At 40.1% G+C, this 18,829-nt stretch overlaps 1 protein-coding gene across 7 annotated transcripts in view; it reads left to right on the top strand.

The window, feature by feature from the left end:
- The window catches only part of DIP2A (disco interacting protein 2 homolog A), an 84,052-nt gene that overhangs the window by 44,104 nt on the left and 21,119 nt on the right, over positions 1-18,829 (top strand). For 5 of the 7 annotated variants that reach the window (XR_007204669.1, XM_048308798.1, XM_048308799.1 and 2 more), the window contains 14 exons: positions 1,718-1,963; positions 5,376-5,504; positions 6,074-6,193; positions 7,092-7,289; positions 8,138-8,229; positions 8,499-8,609; positions 10,719-10,842; positions 11,097-11,206; positions 11,604-11,706; positions 12,641-12,705; positions 13,028-13,121; positions 13,549-13,668; positions 14,400-14,514; positions 15,412-15,551. Coding sequence is in view for 6 of the 7 variants with exons in the window: in XM_048308798.1 (XP_048164755.1) it covers positions 1,718-1,963; positions 5,376-5,504; positions 6,074-6,193; positions 7,092-7,289; positions 8,138-8,229; positions 8,499-8,609; positions 10,719-10,842; positions 11,097-11,206; positions 11,604-11,706; positions 12,641-12,705; positions 13,028-13,121; positions 13,549-13,668; positions 14,400-14,514; positions 15,412-15,551 (1,767 nt within the window). In the remaining variant the exon portion in view is untranslated. The remainder of the gene's footprint in view (positions 1-1,717; positions 1,964-5,375; positions 5,505-6,073; positions 6,194-7,091; positions 7,290-8,137; positions 8,230-8,498; positions 8,610-10,718; positions 10,843-11,096; positions 11,207-11,603; positions 11,707-12,640; positions 12,706-13,027; positions 13,122-13,548; positions 13,669-14,399; positions 14,515-15,411; positions 15,552-18,829) is intronic. The other 2 variants (XM_048308800.1, XM_048308803.1) reach the window with 1 other exon arrangement.

The raw sequence follows: 18,829 nt of genomic DNA, 5'->3' as shown, positions 1-18,829 counted from the left end.
AGACAGCTGGAAAGTTTAGAAATAATAGATTTCATTTGTCTTGGATCTGGGTAAGGAGATATTATCAGAGTGTGTATTCTGTGAGAAACCTGCTTTTTCTGTAGTTTTATTTCTTCCTCTGAAGTGATTATAAATTGCAAACATGGTGGTTTGGTTTGGTGGTTTTTTTTCAATCCCTGGCTGTTCGTAATCCTACCTTGTTCCATATTCCTGGAATTATTTATTTTTTGCTTTCTGCCTAAAAGAAAGGAAAGGTTGCAAGCAATACAGGACAGGTTTGGCTTCTCTCCAGGAGCAAATGGAGTCAGCTGCCAAAAACTCCAAATGTGGCAGCAGACCAGAAATATCACATGAGACATGGACCCGGCAATGGGGATGCACCACAGCTGGATCTTCTCAGAGATCTTTTGTTTGGGTATTTTCATTCAAAATTGTCGTGTTTGATGAGGGAGGTCAAATAATGAGATATCAACAATTTTAACTCTGAAAATGCCATCAAGTTAAATGGGATTCTTATTAAATGGGTTTTGGGTTTTGTGATTTCAGACTGCTAATAGAAACTATTTTGAAGCTATTGGAAATGCACATACTCTTAAAAATCAGAAAATTAAAGAGCTGGTAACTGAAATGCATTGCCCAAGATGAGGAGTAGGTTTTTTTTTTTATGTCGCTTCAAGAAATTGATATGGAATTGTATCTAGCTGAACAATTACGTGTTCATAGGATTAAGAAAATAGCCAAAATTAAGGTTGCAGAATTCCTGATGTAACCCACCCCAGATTTCCACGTCTGGGACTCTTAGAGTATAGTAACAGACACCCTGTCTTATATAAAACATGTAAAAGATAAAGTCATTAAAATTCAGCAATTTCTTTACAAGGGCAAGATTTTTTTCTGCAATAAGACGTTTTGTTTTTCAGCCAAAATCAGAAGGGATGTATTTTCTTGATATTTAGAATGACCTTTTTATTTGTTGTTGGATGGATAATAAATAAGGGAAGGTTGCATGCCGAAGGGAAACTTCTGGAAAGTTGTAAATAACTGGATGGGAATTAAATTAGGAGCCCTTTGTCAGACTTTAAACAGCAACAAATATACATGTAGAATGAAAAGACGCTTTACTAAGCATTTCTGTGTATTACTCATTAATATTCAGTTTATGTGGTTAAAATACATGCTTTGTAATTACTCTTTCATCGAACTTCAGAACACCGTGGTTTTTTAGGATGCAGTTCTCAAAACAATTTGTCAGAAGAATTGGAAAGTGAAGAATTCCCTTCCCCTCAAAAAGAGTAAAAAAGGAAATAACAAACAAATTAATGGGCTTTTTTCAGGTGTGATGAGATAAAATTTAACTGTTCAGAGCAGAAATATTTTTCTCAGTGGAATAGGGACGGGATGGGATGCTCGCTGAGCCTCCACTGGAGGTAGAAGCCTGTTTTGACTCTTATGTCATTCCAAATGTTGGAGGTAACTGAAACTTTGCTCCAGGTGTATTCTGGCCCTAATGTGTAGAAGTTGTTGTGTTAACCCAAAAAATGGCAGCAAGAGGGATATTTGTGTGTGTGAATATCCCATTCCTTTAATACACACCCCTCATGTGTAGCACGTGAGAATGCTGCGCGGAGCACACGGAACAGGGCCAAGTGCCATGTTCCTGGTGCTGGGTCATTCCCATTCCCACATTACAGGCCTGTCATCATTATTTTAACCACAGACACATCGTCAGCATCAGAAGATGAGGGCTCGTTGCGGCGGCAAGGGCGGATCAGCTCCACTCCGTTCCAGAGCCATTCCAACGTAGAGCCCTGGCTTAACCGGGTCATTCAGGGCTCCTCCACCTCATCCTCTGCATCTTCCACCTCATCTCATCCTGGAGGGAAATCTGCTGCTGCTTCCAATACTGCTCCTGCCACCACTGCTGCCACTGTGCTTGCAGATCTCATGGCACACACCCAGATAGGTCAGTAAACCTGCCGGTGTGGTTGGAATAAAATCAGATTACAAATCCCAAAGCAGGGCTAAACACAGAGGTCTTCAGCAGGAGATACCTGTGAATAGCCTTAAAATGTGCAATTCACAGATGAGGTAGGTATGATGTATATGTATTTAACCCAAGCCAGTTGTTCATGAGATCTGAATGTGCATTCTTCTTGGTAAAATTCTTGCTTTACCGAGAAACTAAGGTTCAGTTTTAGTGGATTCCAAAGCAGAATTTCGAAGGAATCCTGGTTTTGGTGCATGCTTTCCAATCTATATATATTTACCCTAAACAATGTCAGGTTGTGTATTTCAGACATGATTCAGTTGGTAAGCACCCAAAAGACTGAAAAACACACAGAGTATTTGGGAAAGTTATGAAAACAGAGGTACTAATCATTAGGGAATTTTTTTTGCTGTTTGTACAAAACCTTTAAAGAAACCTATTTTTTCATATTCCCATTTCCAAGCTTATTAATAATGAGAAATCCGCAATTATTTTTGACCTTGGTGGATGTAAGAAAGGGGTAATCCATCACCACTTCACTTTAAGCCATTCTGGATTTCATATTACGGTTTAATAGAAATCATGTTTAACTCCTTTAAATTGCAAAGTCAGTTATGGCTAACCTTTTAAGCTTAATTGGGATTGATGAAATTCTTAATATAGCTGTAAAAACTTGCAAGATACACAATATGCAGCACAGCATCTTGTTGTGTCTCATGCCCCAGGCCAGATAGACTTGTCCATCAGGACTATTTAATCAACAGTGCAAAATCGAGGCCTTATTAAGAGTTCAGAGTCCAGCATTTAAGCAGCTGAATGTTGAGCTGTATGCAGGCTTAAAATTTCGTTAATGGGAAATAAATAGTTATAGTATCTATCAAGAAGGAAGCTCAGGGATCATTAAGAGCTGATCTATTAAAAATATTTGTAAAGATAAAATTTCCAGTGCCTTTGAAAAAAAAAACCAGGTGCGTTTTCACATAAGAATGGTCTTCCTCATTTCTGCAATGCTTGCCGTGTTCTATCAGTTTTCATTCCTAGGTTGGTAACATTCATGCATGGCCAGTATCAGTTCAGTTGGGACATTTTTCCTGTCTGTCTGTACTTTTCCTAGCTCACAGGAGTATGAAAACTTACTCACTTCTTGCAGGGCAAACTTTTATGATTCTCGATAAATACTTGCATACTTTTTAAAAGGGGCTTTGATTTGTCCTAGAGCATAGAAGAAGAGTTTATTTATTTTTTCAGATAGTATGCTGATATCAGCAATCTGAAAGGCATCTTACATATCTTAATTGCTATGCCCTACTGAAATATTCTGTGTTTTGGTTGTGTACTGAATAGCTATTCACGGTTTTGAGATGTTGGAGAATTTAAATTTAGCAGCTGGTTCCCTTGCAGCTCATCTTCTCCAGCCTGCATTTTTAATAGTGAGCTCAAACTGAGTTCCCAGGCAGTAAGCTGCAGTGTTGGAAGTGCAAGGTTACAGTATTTATGGAGTCACATAGGAGCATGCATTTTTTTAAAGATGTTTGTCTTTCACTTAATGGCAGCAAGGACAACCCTTCACAACCCTTGGGGGGCTTTTTTTTCTTTTGTGAAATTATTTTTTTTTAATTAATAAGGCTGGTGGTATGTCTTGGTTTTTTTCAAGGTCACCATATCAACTGCGGAGTATTTCCCACCTTAGCTCTTAGAGCAGCTAGAAATATACAGATCATCATGGCTTTTAATTCTCTGTCATATCCCGTATGTTCTTTCTTTCGAGACTGCTCTTTTGCATTTATCTCTGTCTTGTCATCACTAATGAAAAGGTCCTTCAGTCTGAATCCAATTAACTTTTCTTCCTGAAGTCACAAGTCTGCTCACACTTTTTAACGCCTCACCACTTCTCTTACCCTGCTGTGCCATGGTATTTCTGGATGATACAAACTAATAGCATGTGGTCTCATGGGCATTTATTAATAAAATGCCAAAATGATTAATTAAGCTAATGTGGTTTTTATCTGAGCATAAATCCTGAAAATTGAACCTATTCCTTCTCTATACATAGTGAGACATTGCTAGTCCCTGCAGGGTGTGTCAGGCGGGAACGAGATACACCTGTCTCTGTGGCCAAGTTGTGTGCTGCAGGAAGCCCATGGTTTGGGACTTTGGGAAATCCAAGGGGGGGGGAAAAAAAATCACCCTAAAAGCAACTTCAAAAATACACAGAACAGAGTGAGAGCATATACATGAGGCAGGTGTATACATGGGCTCTCTGTAGGTCCTGTGCAATGGTTATAAAGGTCAGCTTTATGCAGTTGTCATCTTTGTGGTTACTGATTCCAGGGCATTTTTCTGGGAGATGAAGTAGCACTTTTCTCCTTCATGTACCTCACCCACATGAAAGGAGTTTAGTCTCTGCAATGCAAACACTGGCATTGCAGTGCTGTCCATTGGAAAGGATGGGAATGGAGTTAAATTTTTCTCCTGGTGATCCCTCTGAAACCACTTAAGAGTTGGACTGGTGGCTTGTGTGTCAGCTCTGGAAATATGGGACCAGTTCTATAAGCACTTGCTATTTTGGGGCTGATCACTGCCTCAGAGTGGGGGATAATGTATGTATTTCACAGCACTGCCTAGGTCTCCCTCCGCCTGTTGTTTCTCTGGCAGATTTGTGACATGCTGAGGTCCTCTGAGGGCTGTGTCTACAGAGGCAGCTCCTTCAGCCCTGGGCAGCAGGGTTTTCTCCAGCTCTTCCCTGCTGCATTCCTATTTTTACTCATCAGGATTCTGACTATTTCAGGCCTCCTATTCTTGTTTGTTGTTCAAACGCTTCTCAAAAATACTGCCATTTCCTAACCCATTCCATTCAAAACCATTCTATAACCCAGGTTACAGTCTTGGAATGATGATAACAACTTTTTACAGGGGCAGTAAGTGATAGGACAAGGGGGAACAGTTTTAAATTAAAAAAGAAGAGAGACTCAGCTTAGGAAGAAATTCGTCCCTGTGCGAGTGGTGAGGCCCTGGCACAGGTTGCCCAAGGAAGCTGTGGCTGCCCCATCCCTGAAGTGTTCAATGCCAGGTTGGACAGGGCTTGGAGCAACCTGGTCTGATGGAAGGTGTCCTTGTCCGTGGCAAGAGGTGGGAACAAGGTGAGCTGTGAGGTCCCTTCCAACCCAAACCATTCTGTGATTCTGTGACGTTCCCTAAGCATTGCTCTGCAGCCAGGAAATGGGTCACAGCTCCAAGCAAAGCAGGCTTGTTGCCTCCAGGTTGTAAGGAGGTTCTCAAGCCCCTGTATGTGAGGATTTGTGAAGTGCCTTCATGTAAGAAGCAATTTTGATTATGTTGATTCTTACGGTGCCTGATGAGCTCCTGTATCTGTCTTGCATTTCTGCAGAGAACCACTCTGCCCCACCTGATGTGACCACTGGCCTGGTGGAATACCTGCACCATGAGCGCCCGCAGGTCGCATCTGTGCGAGGAGTGCCCAGAGGCTACAGCAGCAGCATTCTGGAAACTGCAGATGGTGATTGCGTTATAGACCTCCTACCTTTCCATCTGTGTCCCCTTGTATATACATCTTTATATGCATCTTAATTTTATATTGCATTATAGCTTTAAATTTTGATAAATATAAAAACATGTATTTACACTTAATTTAACATACACAAATGAAAATCAGCATTCATCATGTTTTGTGTAGTGATTGTTTTTACAAGCCCTGTAAAATACTGAAAGATTGACTCATTTTTTCCAAGCATTCTGATGCTTTCAAAGTGGAATTAATGTTAAAGTGTAATAAATACCTAAACTCCTGGAGAAAGGGACATTCTTCATGTTTCAGTTGAAATCTCATTAAGGGGTCAGTGGTTTGAAAAGCTAAAATAAAGTGTGAGAAGGTGTCTGTGTCAGCCAGGTAGCCAAGGAACAGCATTGTTTGAAAGCAAATAAATCCATGGTGGAAACTCTTGCTGATTAAAGCTGTTTTCTTCCAAACATGGTGCTCGTCCTGAATGACTTTTCCACCTGGAAGTTGTGTGTTTTTGTGTATTTTGGTTAATATGTGATAAATAATAAATCTCTTCCATTTGGCAGGTGTCCCAGTGAATAGCAGAGTGTCCTCTAAAATCCAGCAGCTGCTAAATACCTTGAAAAGACCAAAGCGCCCACCTTTGAAGGAGTTTTTTGTGGATGATTTTGAAGAACTGCTAGAAGGTTAATTTTCTTTCAGATACATTTTTTACTCCTTGCGTAAGTGGTTCACGACAGAACTGATCCTTCTTAGCTAGTGTTGGTTTCTTTTTCTCTTCTCAATAGAAAACTAGTCCTGGTAAAATTAATGCAGTGGAGAGAGAAAGGTCATATGTTATCACAAGTGAAAGATAATCTTTAACTCAGCTGTCCTTACTCAGTGTGACATTTCTGAGCAGCTACTACTAGATTTCCCCTACTGTTGGTTTGATACTTGTAAGATACAATGTTTTTGTGATTCTGGTCTTTTGCTGAAGTTTCTCCAGATGAACTTCCATTAAGGTGCATGTAATTGTGGAAAGCATCACTTGGAACCATTCATTTTATTGGTTGTCTACATTGAGTGTTAGCTAACTCCAACCAGGTCTTCACTAAGATCAAGATACTTCACTTTCTGGAGCAGCTTGGAGCAGGATTTTAACAGATGGCCTTTCTTAAAAAATATATTGTTAGACAGGCATAGCGTCATTTTTCATTGCCTGTTGAGAATTCAGTGCAGCAAAAATCAGTGTCCAGATGTCACTGAAGCCATTGTCTCTGATAACCCTTCTTGGCTTGGTGGAGGCTTTCATTGAAATAGATGCGGAGAACAAGCAGCAGAAAGCAGCAGCTTTCCAAAGTAGAGAGAAGTGAGCTAGAGATTAAAATTCTGGTCCTTTGATAATGTGGAATCACAACTCTAAAGTGATGATCGCTGCTTTTTGGGAAGTCAACAGATGATTAGCATTGCATCATCATAAAGCAGAGGAAAAGTAGTGATAGCTGTGAGGAAGAGGTGAATGGTTCATAGAATAGTCTGTGAAGTGTAACTTACATGTTTTGTACGGATTGACATTTCCCTTTTACTGTGCTCCCGTTTTAGTGCAACAGCCTGACCCAAATCAACCAAAGCCTGAAGGAAATCAAGTGAATGTACTTAAAGGGGAACCTTTGGGGGTTGTGACCAATTGGCCCCCCTCGCTGCTGGCTGCCCTGCAACGCTGGGGAACCACCCAGCCCAAAGCCCCTTGTCTGACGGCGTTGGATACGACTGGGAAAGCGATTTATACCCTGACCTATGGTACGTGATGAAGCCAGCTGTGAGGAGGAGTTAGGTGTTCATCGTGGAACAACAGTTTGCCTGACTTCTGAGGGACTGCCTGTGCTCATAACACATGATTTGCCATTGCTGCAGGAATGTAAATTATGAATTCATTGTATATGGAAAGTGTTTTTAAAGAAGTTAAGGAAGGGAAAATGTTTATTGTAAAACATATTGATTCTTTCCAATTGGCTATTTGTAAATCTTGTAGAATTGTGGGGGTTTTTTCATAAAAGAACACTAAATTAGCCCAGTGTAAACTGGGAGGTAGAAACAGATGGTTAATAAGGCACTCTTCAGTTTCTCAGAGGAGACATTCCCTTTTAGCGTCTTCTGGCACAGCCTTATAGAGAAGACTCATACATAGCTCAGGAGCATAATCAGAATGTTGATGGTGGGAAGTGAAACTTGCCTGCATTAATGAACTAGAAGTTTTATAGTAAATTGCATTTTTGGGGAAAATTACTGTGTCCTTCAGGATAGCTCACTGCAGCATTTCATTGTTTAGTATGTTAGAATGTTAAACTTTATTGTTTGCATTCTCACAGATGAAAGATGCAGGAAATATAGCTGAGCAGTGGCAGTAATGTAATTACTCTGCAGTGGAGCTTTGAGTGTTGTTTAGAATATCATGTTTAGTTTTACATTTAAAATTTAAAAAAAGAGGAAAAGGTAAACCAAAAGGAGCCAAGTTCTAAATTGTACTTGGACTCTCTGCCAGCTGTTCTGATACAGTCATGCTTAGTGCATGTGTGAGGGACTGAGATTTGCCAATTAAGTGTTAAAATTTTAGTTTCTATTTCTTAATTTCTTTTTTTATTCTTTAGGCAAGTTGTGGAGTCGAAGCTTGAAGTTAGCTTATACCCTGCTAAACAAGCTAACCACTAAGAATGAGCCCCTGCTGAAGCCTGGAGACCGGGTAGGCTGTTGTTGGAATTGGTTCTTCTGGGTGAAATAGTGAGGAACAGCTTTAGCTGAAGAAAGCCTTGTAATAAAATATTGTAATAATATATTGTGAAGTAATCATTAAATAATACATTGTCCCAATACTCAGTATTTCTGTTTCTGGTTATATATAAGCCTGTACATTGTTGTGAAAATTTTGTTCCACAAATTAAAAAGCAACCCCCCCTCTCTGCCAAATGACAAAAAAAAAATACATTTTCTTATTTTACTGTATTTTTGTAGGTAGCTCTCGTATTTCCTAATAGTGATCCAGTTATGTTTATGGTGGCATTTTATGGATGTCTCCTGGCAGAACTTATTCCTGTCCCAATAGAAGTTCCACTGACAAGAAAGGTAGGCAAATTCATTCAACATTTTTATGGTTTGATAAATAAATGCAGTGTATATCTAAATCCTACAGTCTTTACATGGGGTCCTTCAGAGCCTGCTCTTTAGAAAGCATCAGCTGGACTGTTCAGTGTACATTCTGTGTTTGGATTTATATTCAATATTTAGTTAAGGAAAGGGGGAATAATATTAAGCTAGTAATTTAAGTATTTTAGGATATGTAATTGCAGAAATAATTTTAATTAATTATTTTCGAAAATACATGTGGAAGTGTTTCTCTGAGTATATCAGAGAAAGGTTGTCTTTCAGCTCTCATGCTGAGTAATGAGGCAAGCAGAAACACCATAGTTACTGGAAATACAGGTATAATCCTACACACATGGAGATTATTAGGCAAGAGCTAAAAAGCTACAGTCTCTGCTCCTCAGTGTGTCAGGACTCAGAAACAGCATCAAACCAGTTTTCTGTTGTAGTGGTTTGGTCCAAAATACTCATTACTGTTTATCTGCTGTGAGATAAGAATTAGGAGAAATGCAAAGCAGGCACCAAACTTGAAAGAATATAAAGAAGTTTATTAACAGACTTAAAAGAAGGGAGAAAAGAAAAGAAAAAAATTATACCACCTTCAGAACTCTCCTCCTCCCCCCACCTTCCTCCCTTCTCCCACTGACAATGTGAAAAGACAACCCATAAGATGTTCAGTTTGTTTACCACTGCCATAATAACCTTGTTTAGTCCATTTAGAAAGAGAAGTCTCTTCTTGCTCATGCTATGAAAACAGTATCACAACGAGACAGCCGCCCACTTCCAAATATTGTTCAGTCCATTTAGGAAGAGGAGTCTCTCTGCCTGCCTGTGAGTCCCTTCCCCCGACTTGCAGCTTGTTCAAGGTCACACACAGATAGCAATTGGTTTTCCCACGTTCGAGGGTCCACTCTTGAAGTTTTTTGGGGTACAGTTTTAAGGTTGAGCCGTTCAGAAACAAAAACAGAGGCCCTTCTCCTTCCCTGGGAGCAAAGGGTCTTCCTCATCTTCATTGTTAGGACTATCTCTGGGAGCATCTCTAGGAACTGAGGTTTTCTCCTTTCCCATTTGGAGCAAAAGTCCTCATCTGGTTCATCTCTAGGGACTGAGGTTTTCTCCTTTCCCGTTTGGAGCAAAAGTCCTCATTTGGTCCATCTCTCCCTGTCCAAACTTCTCATGAAATTACAGCTGCGTCAGCATCTGCCTATCTCAGTGCAGGTGCTTTTGCTTATGAGTTGAACGCTCCACCCCCCAGATCTTCATGAAATTACAACAGGATACTCTGATATATCATAGCTTCACAACAGAATTTCAGCTTTAAGCATCTCCTCTCTCTCTTCCCTAGGGTTTTCAGCTCTTCACAGCAATGAAAAGGGTTAATCTCACCTCGGCCTTGCAGCTTTGCAGCTGGAATGTTGAATCTTTCTTATCGCAGTGGAGAGGGGGGAGAGCCGAGCCACTCCGGCTGCCCACGGCAAGGCAGTGGGGGGGTTCCACGGCTGGAACAGGTCCATCAGCTCCAGGATGGCTGTGGCCCGGCCCGGCCTGGCCCGAGCAGGGCCTGGCCGGGCCCACTGTCCCCCACACGGGGCCCGCAGCCACCTGTCCCAGCACCGGAAACGAGAGAGAGCTTTTGGAGGGGGAGTTTGCCTATTCTTAAATGTGGATCACAGAGGTGGTCACAACTTTAAGTGGCTTAGAGAATTGTCCATATTCAAACTGGCCAGCTGATAGGTTCTATCAGTTCTGAGCGGAAACTGTAAGCACCCCTTAGCAAGGACATCCCTTCTGGGACTATGCTTGCTAACCTATGACACTGTTTAGCAGAATTTATGAACACCCCTGTTGGGCTGAGGAGGGGTGTACAACCATTGCTTCTGACACTGCTTTCCTTACTAGATCTGCTGCCAAATCTTAGTTGGCACTAAGCAAAACTAAATTTTCCCAGTCATTTAAAGGTCTTATGGGATAGACTTCTGGTTTTCCCTGTGATATAAATTGACTTAATGTTTTCTAAACGTGAAGAAGTTATAAAAAACTGTCCAAAAGCTTTGTTATTTGTAATTTTGCTATTACTTGGTGTCTCTACAGGATGCTGGCAGTCAACAGATTGGGTTTCTTTTGGGCAGCTGTGGAGTCACATTAGCTTTAACCACTGATGCCTGTCAGAAAGGCCTCCCGAAAGCTCAGACTGGCGAGGTGGTGACGTTCAAAGGTGTGGGTTTATTTTTTGTGGGTTAAAAAGCAGGTAAATTAATTGTTGCTGTCACACTTCAGCTTTTGGGTTTGCTTGCAAGGTTCTTACACATAAAGAACTGCCTTGATTGTAATGGCAGTGCCTTGTGCTGTTTCTTCCTCTCAGGTGGGGGATTTTGCTTTTGCTTGCCTCCTGTCATTATCCCTGAATACTGGGGAAAAAACTCTGATTTTTGGAATTGTGGTGACAGTCACTTTTCTTTATCTTTGAAGGCTGGCCTCATCTCATTTGGTTTGTGATTGATGGGAAGCATCTGGCAAAACCAGCCAAGGACTGGCATCCGCAGGTCCGGGATGCCAGCAGCGAGATTGCTTATATCGAGGTGATCCAGTGTAATACGATAACTTCTATGGTTACTCTATTGTAGTTTATGTGATGTTTTTTCCTTTAAACTCTTGATACAATAAAAGAGATGGCTATAATATTTTAAACTGTGAAACAATATTGTTTCCATCAGGCTGCCAGGCAGACTGTCAGTTGAGAGACTGTGTGGAGTCAGGTTAATATTGGGGATAATCAGCATTTTGGGTTCCCCAGGACAATTTAATTGGAGTAGAGAAACAGATTTTTTTACCATATTAGGGTATTCTGTGGACATAAATATATTTTTATGCTGTCTTTTTGACTTAAAAAAAGCTGGATTTGTTTTTGTATTCACTGCTGTAATTTTTTTTTATTTTGCTGTTAATCTAATGCTTGCATACACTTTCTCTTCTCAGTACAAAACAAGTAAAGAGGGCAGCACAGTGGGCATTACTGTATCTCATGCCTCCATGCTGGCACACTGTCATGCACTGACTCAGGCATGTGGTTATTCAGAAGGTAAGTTAGATACGTGTAACTTTAAAATGATACCGACAGCTTTGCATCTTCAGACAATTTATGTTGTGTAATCGTGTTCGCTGTCTTTAGAAAACTTTGGATACAGAATAGTAGCTTCAACTGCAAAGGGAAAGACAAACTTCTTCATTCATAATGGGTGTGATATGTGAAAGAGAGTTAAGCCACCTGTGAAATCATAATCAAGAAAGGGATCTTCCTCTTGGCTAATCATGTCCCACGAAACAACATCTCCCCAGGGATGTGAATATAGTGAGTGATCTGCTTGTTTGCAGTCATGCTTCCAATGAACAGCCAAGAACTGCACTTGGTTTTGACAATCTGCATAATCTGTGCTACCATTAACCAAGCACTTTCCTGCATACATCCATCCTACATCGGTGATAAGCAAGTTTTACCTAATCAATATAAGATATCTCTCGAAAATCCAGTTGAATCAGTGATTTAAAATCTTTGATTCTTATTTCATTTTTTGAATCACATAAGATACTCAAATTTCTCAGAGAAGATACTCAAGAAAGTTTATTAGAGCCATGGTGATATTTCTTACTGGATCTAATTCTTTCAAATACAGATGAACTTTTTCAGTTCAGCTGAAGAAGTTTGCTTCAAGACTAAATTTTCAGTCTGCATAGTTCTTTGGCAGATGTTACAAACTCACATGGAAGAGGTATTATAATGAATCGAGGTCTTAAATACCTTGTAATATTCTAGTCTAGTAATCATAATTCAAAGATGATTGCTGTAAGTAAAACAAGCCACTTGGAGCTTAAGTGGCCTGTTTGTTATAGGCAACAGAGCTTTGGTTTCTCAGCAGTCATGGAAGTTTCAGAGTTGCTTTAACAAACATTTGTAGTTCTTAAGTATTATTATAAATGTGCTTTTTAAATGTGGTATTTTTTTCCTTCACTTTCAGCTGAAACACTAACAAACGTCTTGGATTTCAAAAGAGAGGCTGGCCTTTGGCATGGAGTGTTAACAGTGAGTATTGCAAGAAAGGCAAAAAACTGCAGCAATTTGCTTATTTCAAGGGTAGTGTACTGGTATCAGAATGAGGCCATAAATTCATCAATTCTCTCAAATGGTTTTTGTTTCAATATTTATATTTTTCAGAGTAAACTGTTACTTTTTTAGTAACTTGTGTAGCTTATTTTTTCATATCGTATAAGCACAGTTTTCACTACCAGTTGACTGTAAGAGTTGTGTTGTAGCTGTGATGATGGGGGAGTTTATTTAAGCATTGTTACATGTTCTATATTTTTTAAGCCACTTGGTAGTTTATTTTTGAATCTCTTTCTCATAGAGCGTTATGAACAGGATGCATGTCATCAGTATTCCCTATGCATTAATGAAGGTTAATCCACTTTCCTGGATACAGAAAGTCTGCTCATACAAAGGTACCCTAGAAGTTTTTTTATTTCACCCGTCTCTTTTTGGGTTATTAAAAACAAATTAAACTGTTTGTGCAAAATGTCTGTGTATGCCACTGAGTACCCCATTTCAGTATTCTGTGTGCTAATAGTTTCACTGATGGGTGATGTTGATGGCTTCTTCTGAGACACCTTTAAAGAAACTGTTTCTCAGTATTTGAATTTATTGCAAGCATTTTAATTCTGTGATCAAGTCCATCTGGAGGCATTGAGTATACACGTATTATAGTAGTTGAATATTTGGCATTTGTATTTGTTTTCTACATTTGTAATGTCATATATTTTGTGTGTAGTTTCATAAATTTGTGTAAATACACAAGAATACTTATGTAATTTTATGACTGATCTTTATTTTGTTCTGCACGTGCAGCATAATTATTGTTTTGATTTCCAGCCCGTGTAGCTGTAGTAAAATCCCGTGATATGCACTGGTCACTTTTGGCTCAGAGGGATCAGAGAGATGTCAGCCTGAGCTCCTTACGGATGTTAATAGTGGCAGATGGAGCCAATCCATGTGAGTATGGATGCGTTTCCTGAGTGTCAGTCTTGCCAAGATTCTGTTTGTTGTAAGCCCTATGTCAGAGCTGATGCTTGGAGAGTTAAGCAGTTTGTTCTGTAGCAAAACACTGTTTGTGTGCCAGTGATGCCACTGCTTTTTCATTGCTGTTTGCACTTCTTGGCTATATTTTCCTGTGTAAATTGATTTTTAAAACTTCGTGTTTTCATTAGTGCTATACTCTTCCATGAATTGACTTGAACTGATACCTGAGAGATACAAATATAGATATAATCTGCTTTGGGCCAAGTGCTAGTGGCCTGGTAGAGTTGTGAAGGTATGTTAGAAGCATTTGATATTTGATTTTAAGTGCTGTGACCTCTGTAAGAAACAGTCAGATAGGAGCTGTAGTAGAAGTTGACATAAAGTTACCCTTAGTGACAAAGTATTCTGATCCTTGAAGGACTTTCCGTTATAGTAAGTGCTGGTGAGTGCTGCCAGAGGAGGAGTATGCAGCTGGGAATTTCATTCAGTGTAGTTGTTAGTCACTAGGAGTTCTTTTTCCAAATCAGCTCTCTAATAATAAACTGGAATGTCTTTCAGACAGTTTGAAAGCATATTTGGTTTGTACGTGAATGCGACAATATTCATATAACTGAGCTGAGAGTGAGCACAGACTTTGAATTTCTGCAGCTCAAGCTTTCCTGCTCTTAGAAAAATGTTTCTAATTGTGTGATTGTTCTTTCTAGGGTCAATATCTTCCTGTGATGCATTCCTGAATGTATTTCAATCCAGAGGTTTGAGACCAGAAGTAATCTGTCCCTGTGCTAGTTCTTCAGAGGCACTAACTGTTGCTATTCGGCGGTAATTCCCTTTTCTGAGAAGTGAACTGAAGCTTTTCTTGACTATTGAATTATGTCATAGAATCACAGAGTGCTTTTGGTTGGAAGGAGTTCGAACCCCCTGCAGGGACACCTTCCACTATACCAGGTTGCTCCAAGCCCTGTCCAGCCTGGTGTTAAACACTTCCAGGGATGGGGAATCTCATGTTAGGATGATAGTCAGAAAATACCGTGACCCACACAGAGATGCCCAAACACTTAGAGGAAGTATGAAGCTCACAGGTATCTCCTTCACTGAAGGATGGGTGACTTTTGTTTGGGTTCTTTAAAAGGTTTAATATTTTCTAAGAATAGTCAGGCAGAAGGCGTTTTCTTCTTTGGGGAAGTGAGGTCTCATCCTCACTGAAGTTATTGGAGGACCTTTTAAAATGCCCTGAAACAAGACTTTGTTATTTGGGATGAAGAAGATGGTAAATGCTCAGTTAATTGCTTATGTATGATATCTTGTAAACAGGGGCCTAAAATTAAAAAAAATATTTGTAACTGGTCTGAAAAATACCATTGGATTTCTGTAGATAGCAAGGGATGGTCTGAGAAACAGAAGTACTTTAATTATTAATAGATGTATAGATGGGATATGCTGGAATTTTTTGATACTGGTTCTGATCAAAATGTACTTTTTCAGAAAGTCGACTTCAAGAAAACTTGAAACAAAAAACTTCGAAATTTTGGAGAGTTTTGGTTTAGCTCTTTCTTCATTTAGTTATGATATAAGTCTTGAACTCTTGTTTCTGTAAAGTGAGAAACAATTATTTTTCTTAAGCTTTCCAAGCCTGAGAAACCAGCACAATGTTTTTAGTGACCATATCACCAATATTGGTCTGTTGATTCATATCTAACTGAACTTTCTATCTTCCAGACCTTCTGAACTGGGTGGCCCCCCTCCAGGAAAAGCAGTGTTATCCATGAATTGTCTGAGTTTCGGAGTGATCAGAGTGGATACAGAGGAGAAGTTGTCAGTGTTAACTGTGCAGGATGTTGGGCAGATTATGCCTGGAGGTAGGAAAGCATTTTGTGTAGATTTCAGCATATTCCACATAAGTTATCTTTACTATTACACTTGTGTGCATGGAATAAATAGAAATGTTAAATGCCTTTAAGGTAGGTATGACTTATGTTTTGACACATTGCCTAAACACATGATGATTACAGATTCATGCACAATAAATCTGAATGACTCTACGTTTTGGTATGGGCAAATGCTTTTGGCTTGTTGCAGAATAGGTTTTGGAATGGAATGGAGTAGAATAGAATATTTCAGTTGAAAGGGGCCTCATCTCAAACCCTGCGAAGGTGGTGGAACAACTAATTCTGGAAACTATTTTCTCATGCACGTGGAGAACAAGAAAGTGATCAGGAGTGACCTGGATTAACCTGTTTCCTAACGACACCTATTTGCAACACTGTGCTTCCTGAATTAGGTAGAGCTGGGTATTGTTCCTCAGCCCATTATCTGAATTGGAAGAGACTTTGTCTCATCCCTGTTACTCTCATTTGAGACTCAGCTGCATTTGGATGGGAGAGCACTCGGAAGAAAGTTAGTAAAGGTAAAGTGCCAAACCAGACCTAAGACTGTGAACAGTGGGATGAAGGACTGGACACTTGGTGCCATCTACTCCAACTTTTAGGCTGGCAGTGTAGTGTTCCATGGCATTGTCTGTACTACTGACTTCAGGCCCTGTCCTGACCTGCTCTGGTGTGCTTGGAGAGGATGAAATACAGATTTTTTGTAACTCTCCTCACCCCTCAAGTTTACTATGTAGTTACCATAGAACCTCATTGATTCTGGTCATGCCCTTGGCACCTTTGGGTTTGCTATTCTTGGTCTCCGTATGAACTTCCTGCCTTGCAGAGCTGTGTTTCTAAAGCCCTGTACTCTGTTAGAGCATTTATTCAAGGTAAAGTGGAGACTCAACTTGTGTGTTTTCAGCAACAACCTTTTCTCTGTAAACCAAAGCCCCTGATACAAATAAGAGGAGGCCGACAGCTTCTCACTCTGCTGATGAAAATTTCAGCCATTGTGTGCAAGTCTCATTGGTCTTCTTTAATTTTCCTTATTACCCCCAGAAGCCCTTTGCCTCCCCTAAAGTCAAAGGCTTAGTTGTTGTTAATGAACTTAAATTCAGTAGTTTCCTTCTGCTGAAGACTGAGCAGAAGCTCTGCAAAAATGAAGCAGAGAAGTTGCTTGGTTGTTGTGTGGCTTCTCTGAAGTTTTTGTTTTGTATTAAGACCATTTGAAGTTGTTTTGAAAGTCCATAATAAATTCCAGGAAAGGCAATAGTAACTTCAGCTTCACAGTTGGACTTGATCTTAAAGGTCTTTTCCAACCTAATCAATTCTCTGATTCTGTGACTGTCATCGGTGTCTCAACAAAATAGTGATTTTTCTGCTTCTACTAGAATACAGATGGCATGTGCTGCTGCTGCTGTCTGTTCAGGGTGTCCACACTACTGCTGTCCTCTTGAAACCTCGCAGAAATTCAGCTGTGCTCCCAATGTTTTCCTTAGCTTATGGGTTAGTCACAGGGACATGAAGGGAGCGAGTTTGTGTGCCTGATAGTCATGAATCCTTAGTGAACTGACTGAGCTTAAACTCAATGTTGCTCCTGTTCAAAAAAGTGGTATTAGATGCAGGATGAATTGAAATCTTTCTTTGGATCAGTTTATCCCATGTGGCTCCACCTCTGTGGCACTCCCACTACCAAAAACCAGGCCATGCAAAACCAACACAGGGATGCTCCTGGCTTTGCTCGAAGGCTTGCTCTCACAGTAAAGTGTGCTTGACCTCACTAAGGCACAAAGCTGCCTGCAGCTACTCTTCGTATTCAACTGTTGGAGCTGTAAGTCCCCTGGGTTAATTTTCCACAGAGCATCTGCTCAGTGGCAGGTTCAAGTCTGCCTTAGGATGTTGGAAACATTCCTGTATGCTTACAGGTAAGTAATTTCACCTCACTGTGAGTTGTCAAAAAATACATCCCTGTCCTTGTGAAATGCCTGATTGCACAGTCGGAGGGATCTGTGAAAAAACCCTTCTCCTTTGTCCAAATTCCTTGGAGTATTGGCTAGCAAATCTAGGGGACCCATCTGGATTAGTGTGCCACTGGGAGGCAGTGATAACACTACTGTAACTTTCTACGTGAGTAAGAAGTGTAAAGTGACTTGTGTGAGGGGAGAACAGTTAAATGCGTACCATTAAGTGCCTCAGACTGATATGACTTGTAATTGATGGCTGTTGCTATTTGAAAATACAGTTGTAAGTGGTAAAACTACTTGTAAGTTAAGCAGAATTTGGGCAACTTAATTCATTAGCTCCGTTAAAACTCTGATTAGCATTGGGCTGTCAGAATCTAGGGCAGATTTGCTTCAATTTATCCACATATTAAAAATTCCAGCAGAAATTTCTCTATATGTTCCTTAAGTCAGAAGATACATGATAGATTTCATTATAAAGGATAATTGATAACTTTTGTCTCTTAAAAAATCCTCCAGAGTAGGAAGAAAGTCAAAAGACTAGCAGTTACTTACAGGGGTGGGCTAAATGAAAAAAATTAATGACTTAAGGAAATGAATGAATTAGTTTCTAATGAGTCTGCATGTACATTCTAACAGTGGAGATACTTGTGCCTTACTTGGTAAGATTTATGCTTTTCCTGTGTAGTATTCATGGAGGGTGTGCCCTTTCCATTCTGGCTTGGTGTTTGGCATACAGGAGAGAACATACCACCACCTGTTCATTGCCCCTCTGCTGACTGATAAGTCTTGCTCTTGATATGTTTTTGGTTTTGTATTTTTTTTCTGGAGGCTTTGTTCCATCTTCTGATCCCCACTGAACTTGGAAGTCTGCCCTAGTCTTCCAAATACTTTGTGACATAGGAGCTCACATTCCTGAATTTAATTCAGAAATGGTCAAGCCAAGTGCTTTTGATCTCATTACCTGTGAAGATCTCTGACATGCTTTATTCAGGTACTGTCTGGTTAAAAGGTCATGGATGAAGTGTCTGCTCTCACCCTCCTTTTCGCCAGATCTTGCGTTTTTTCTGAGACACTGAGCCCACTTGCTCAGGGGATCTTACTCAACGGAGCCATCAGCACCAGGGTCATGTCATGTGTCAGTGCTGTTCAACCCATAGGCCATTCTTGATGCCACATTCCCATCGCATTCATTATCTACCATGAATGCCCATCACAAGACCGTCAAGGGAAGTGCCAGCATCCACAGAGAAATCTTCCCCTCAAAGATAGCATGGGATTCTTAAGAGAAAATCTAGTACGCATTCC

Source organism: Corvus hawaiiensis, chromosome 7 (assembly GCF_020740725.1).
Source record: "Corvus hawaiiensis isolate bCorHaw1 chromosome 7, bCorHaw1.pri.cur, whole genome shotgun sequence".
Classification (NCBI taxonomy): Eukaryota; Metazoa; Chordata; class Aves; order Passeriformes; family Corvidae; genus Corvus; species Corvus hawaiiensis.
The sequence above is the reverse complement of the archived record's forward strand: the minus strand, read 5'-3'. Positions and strand labels throughout refer to the sequence as shown.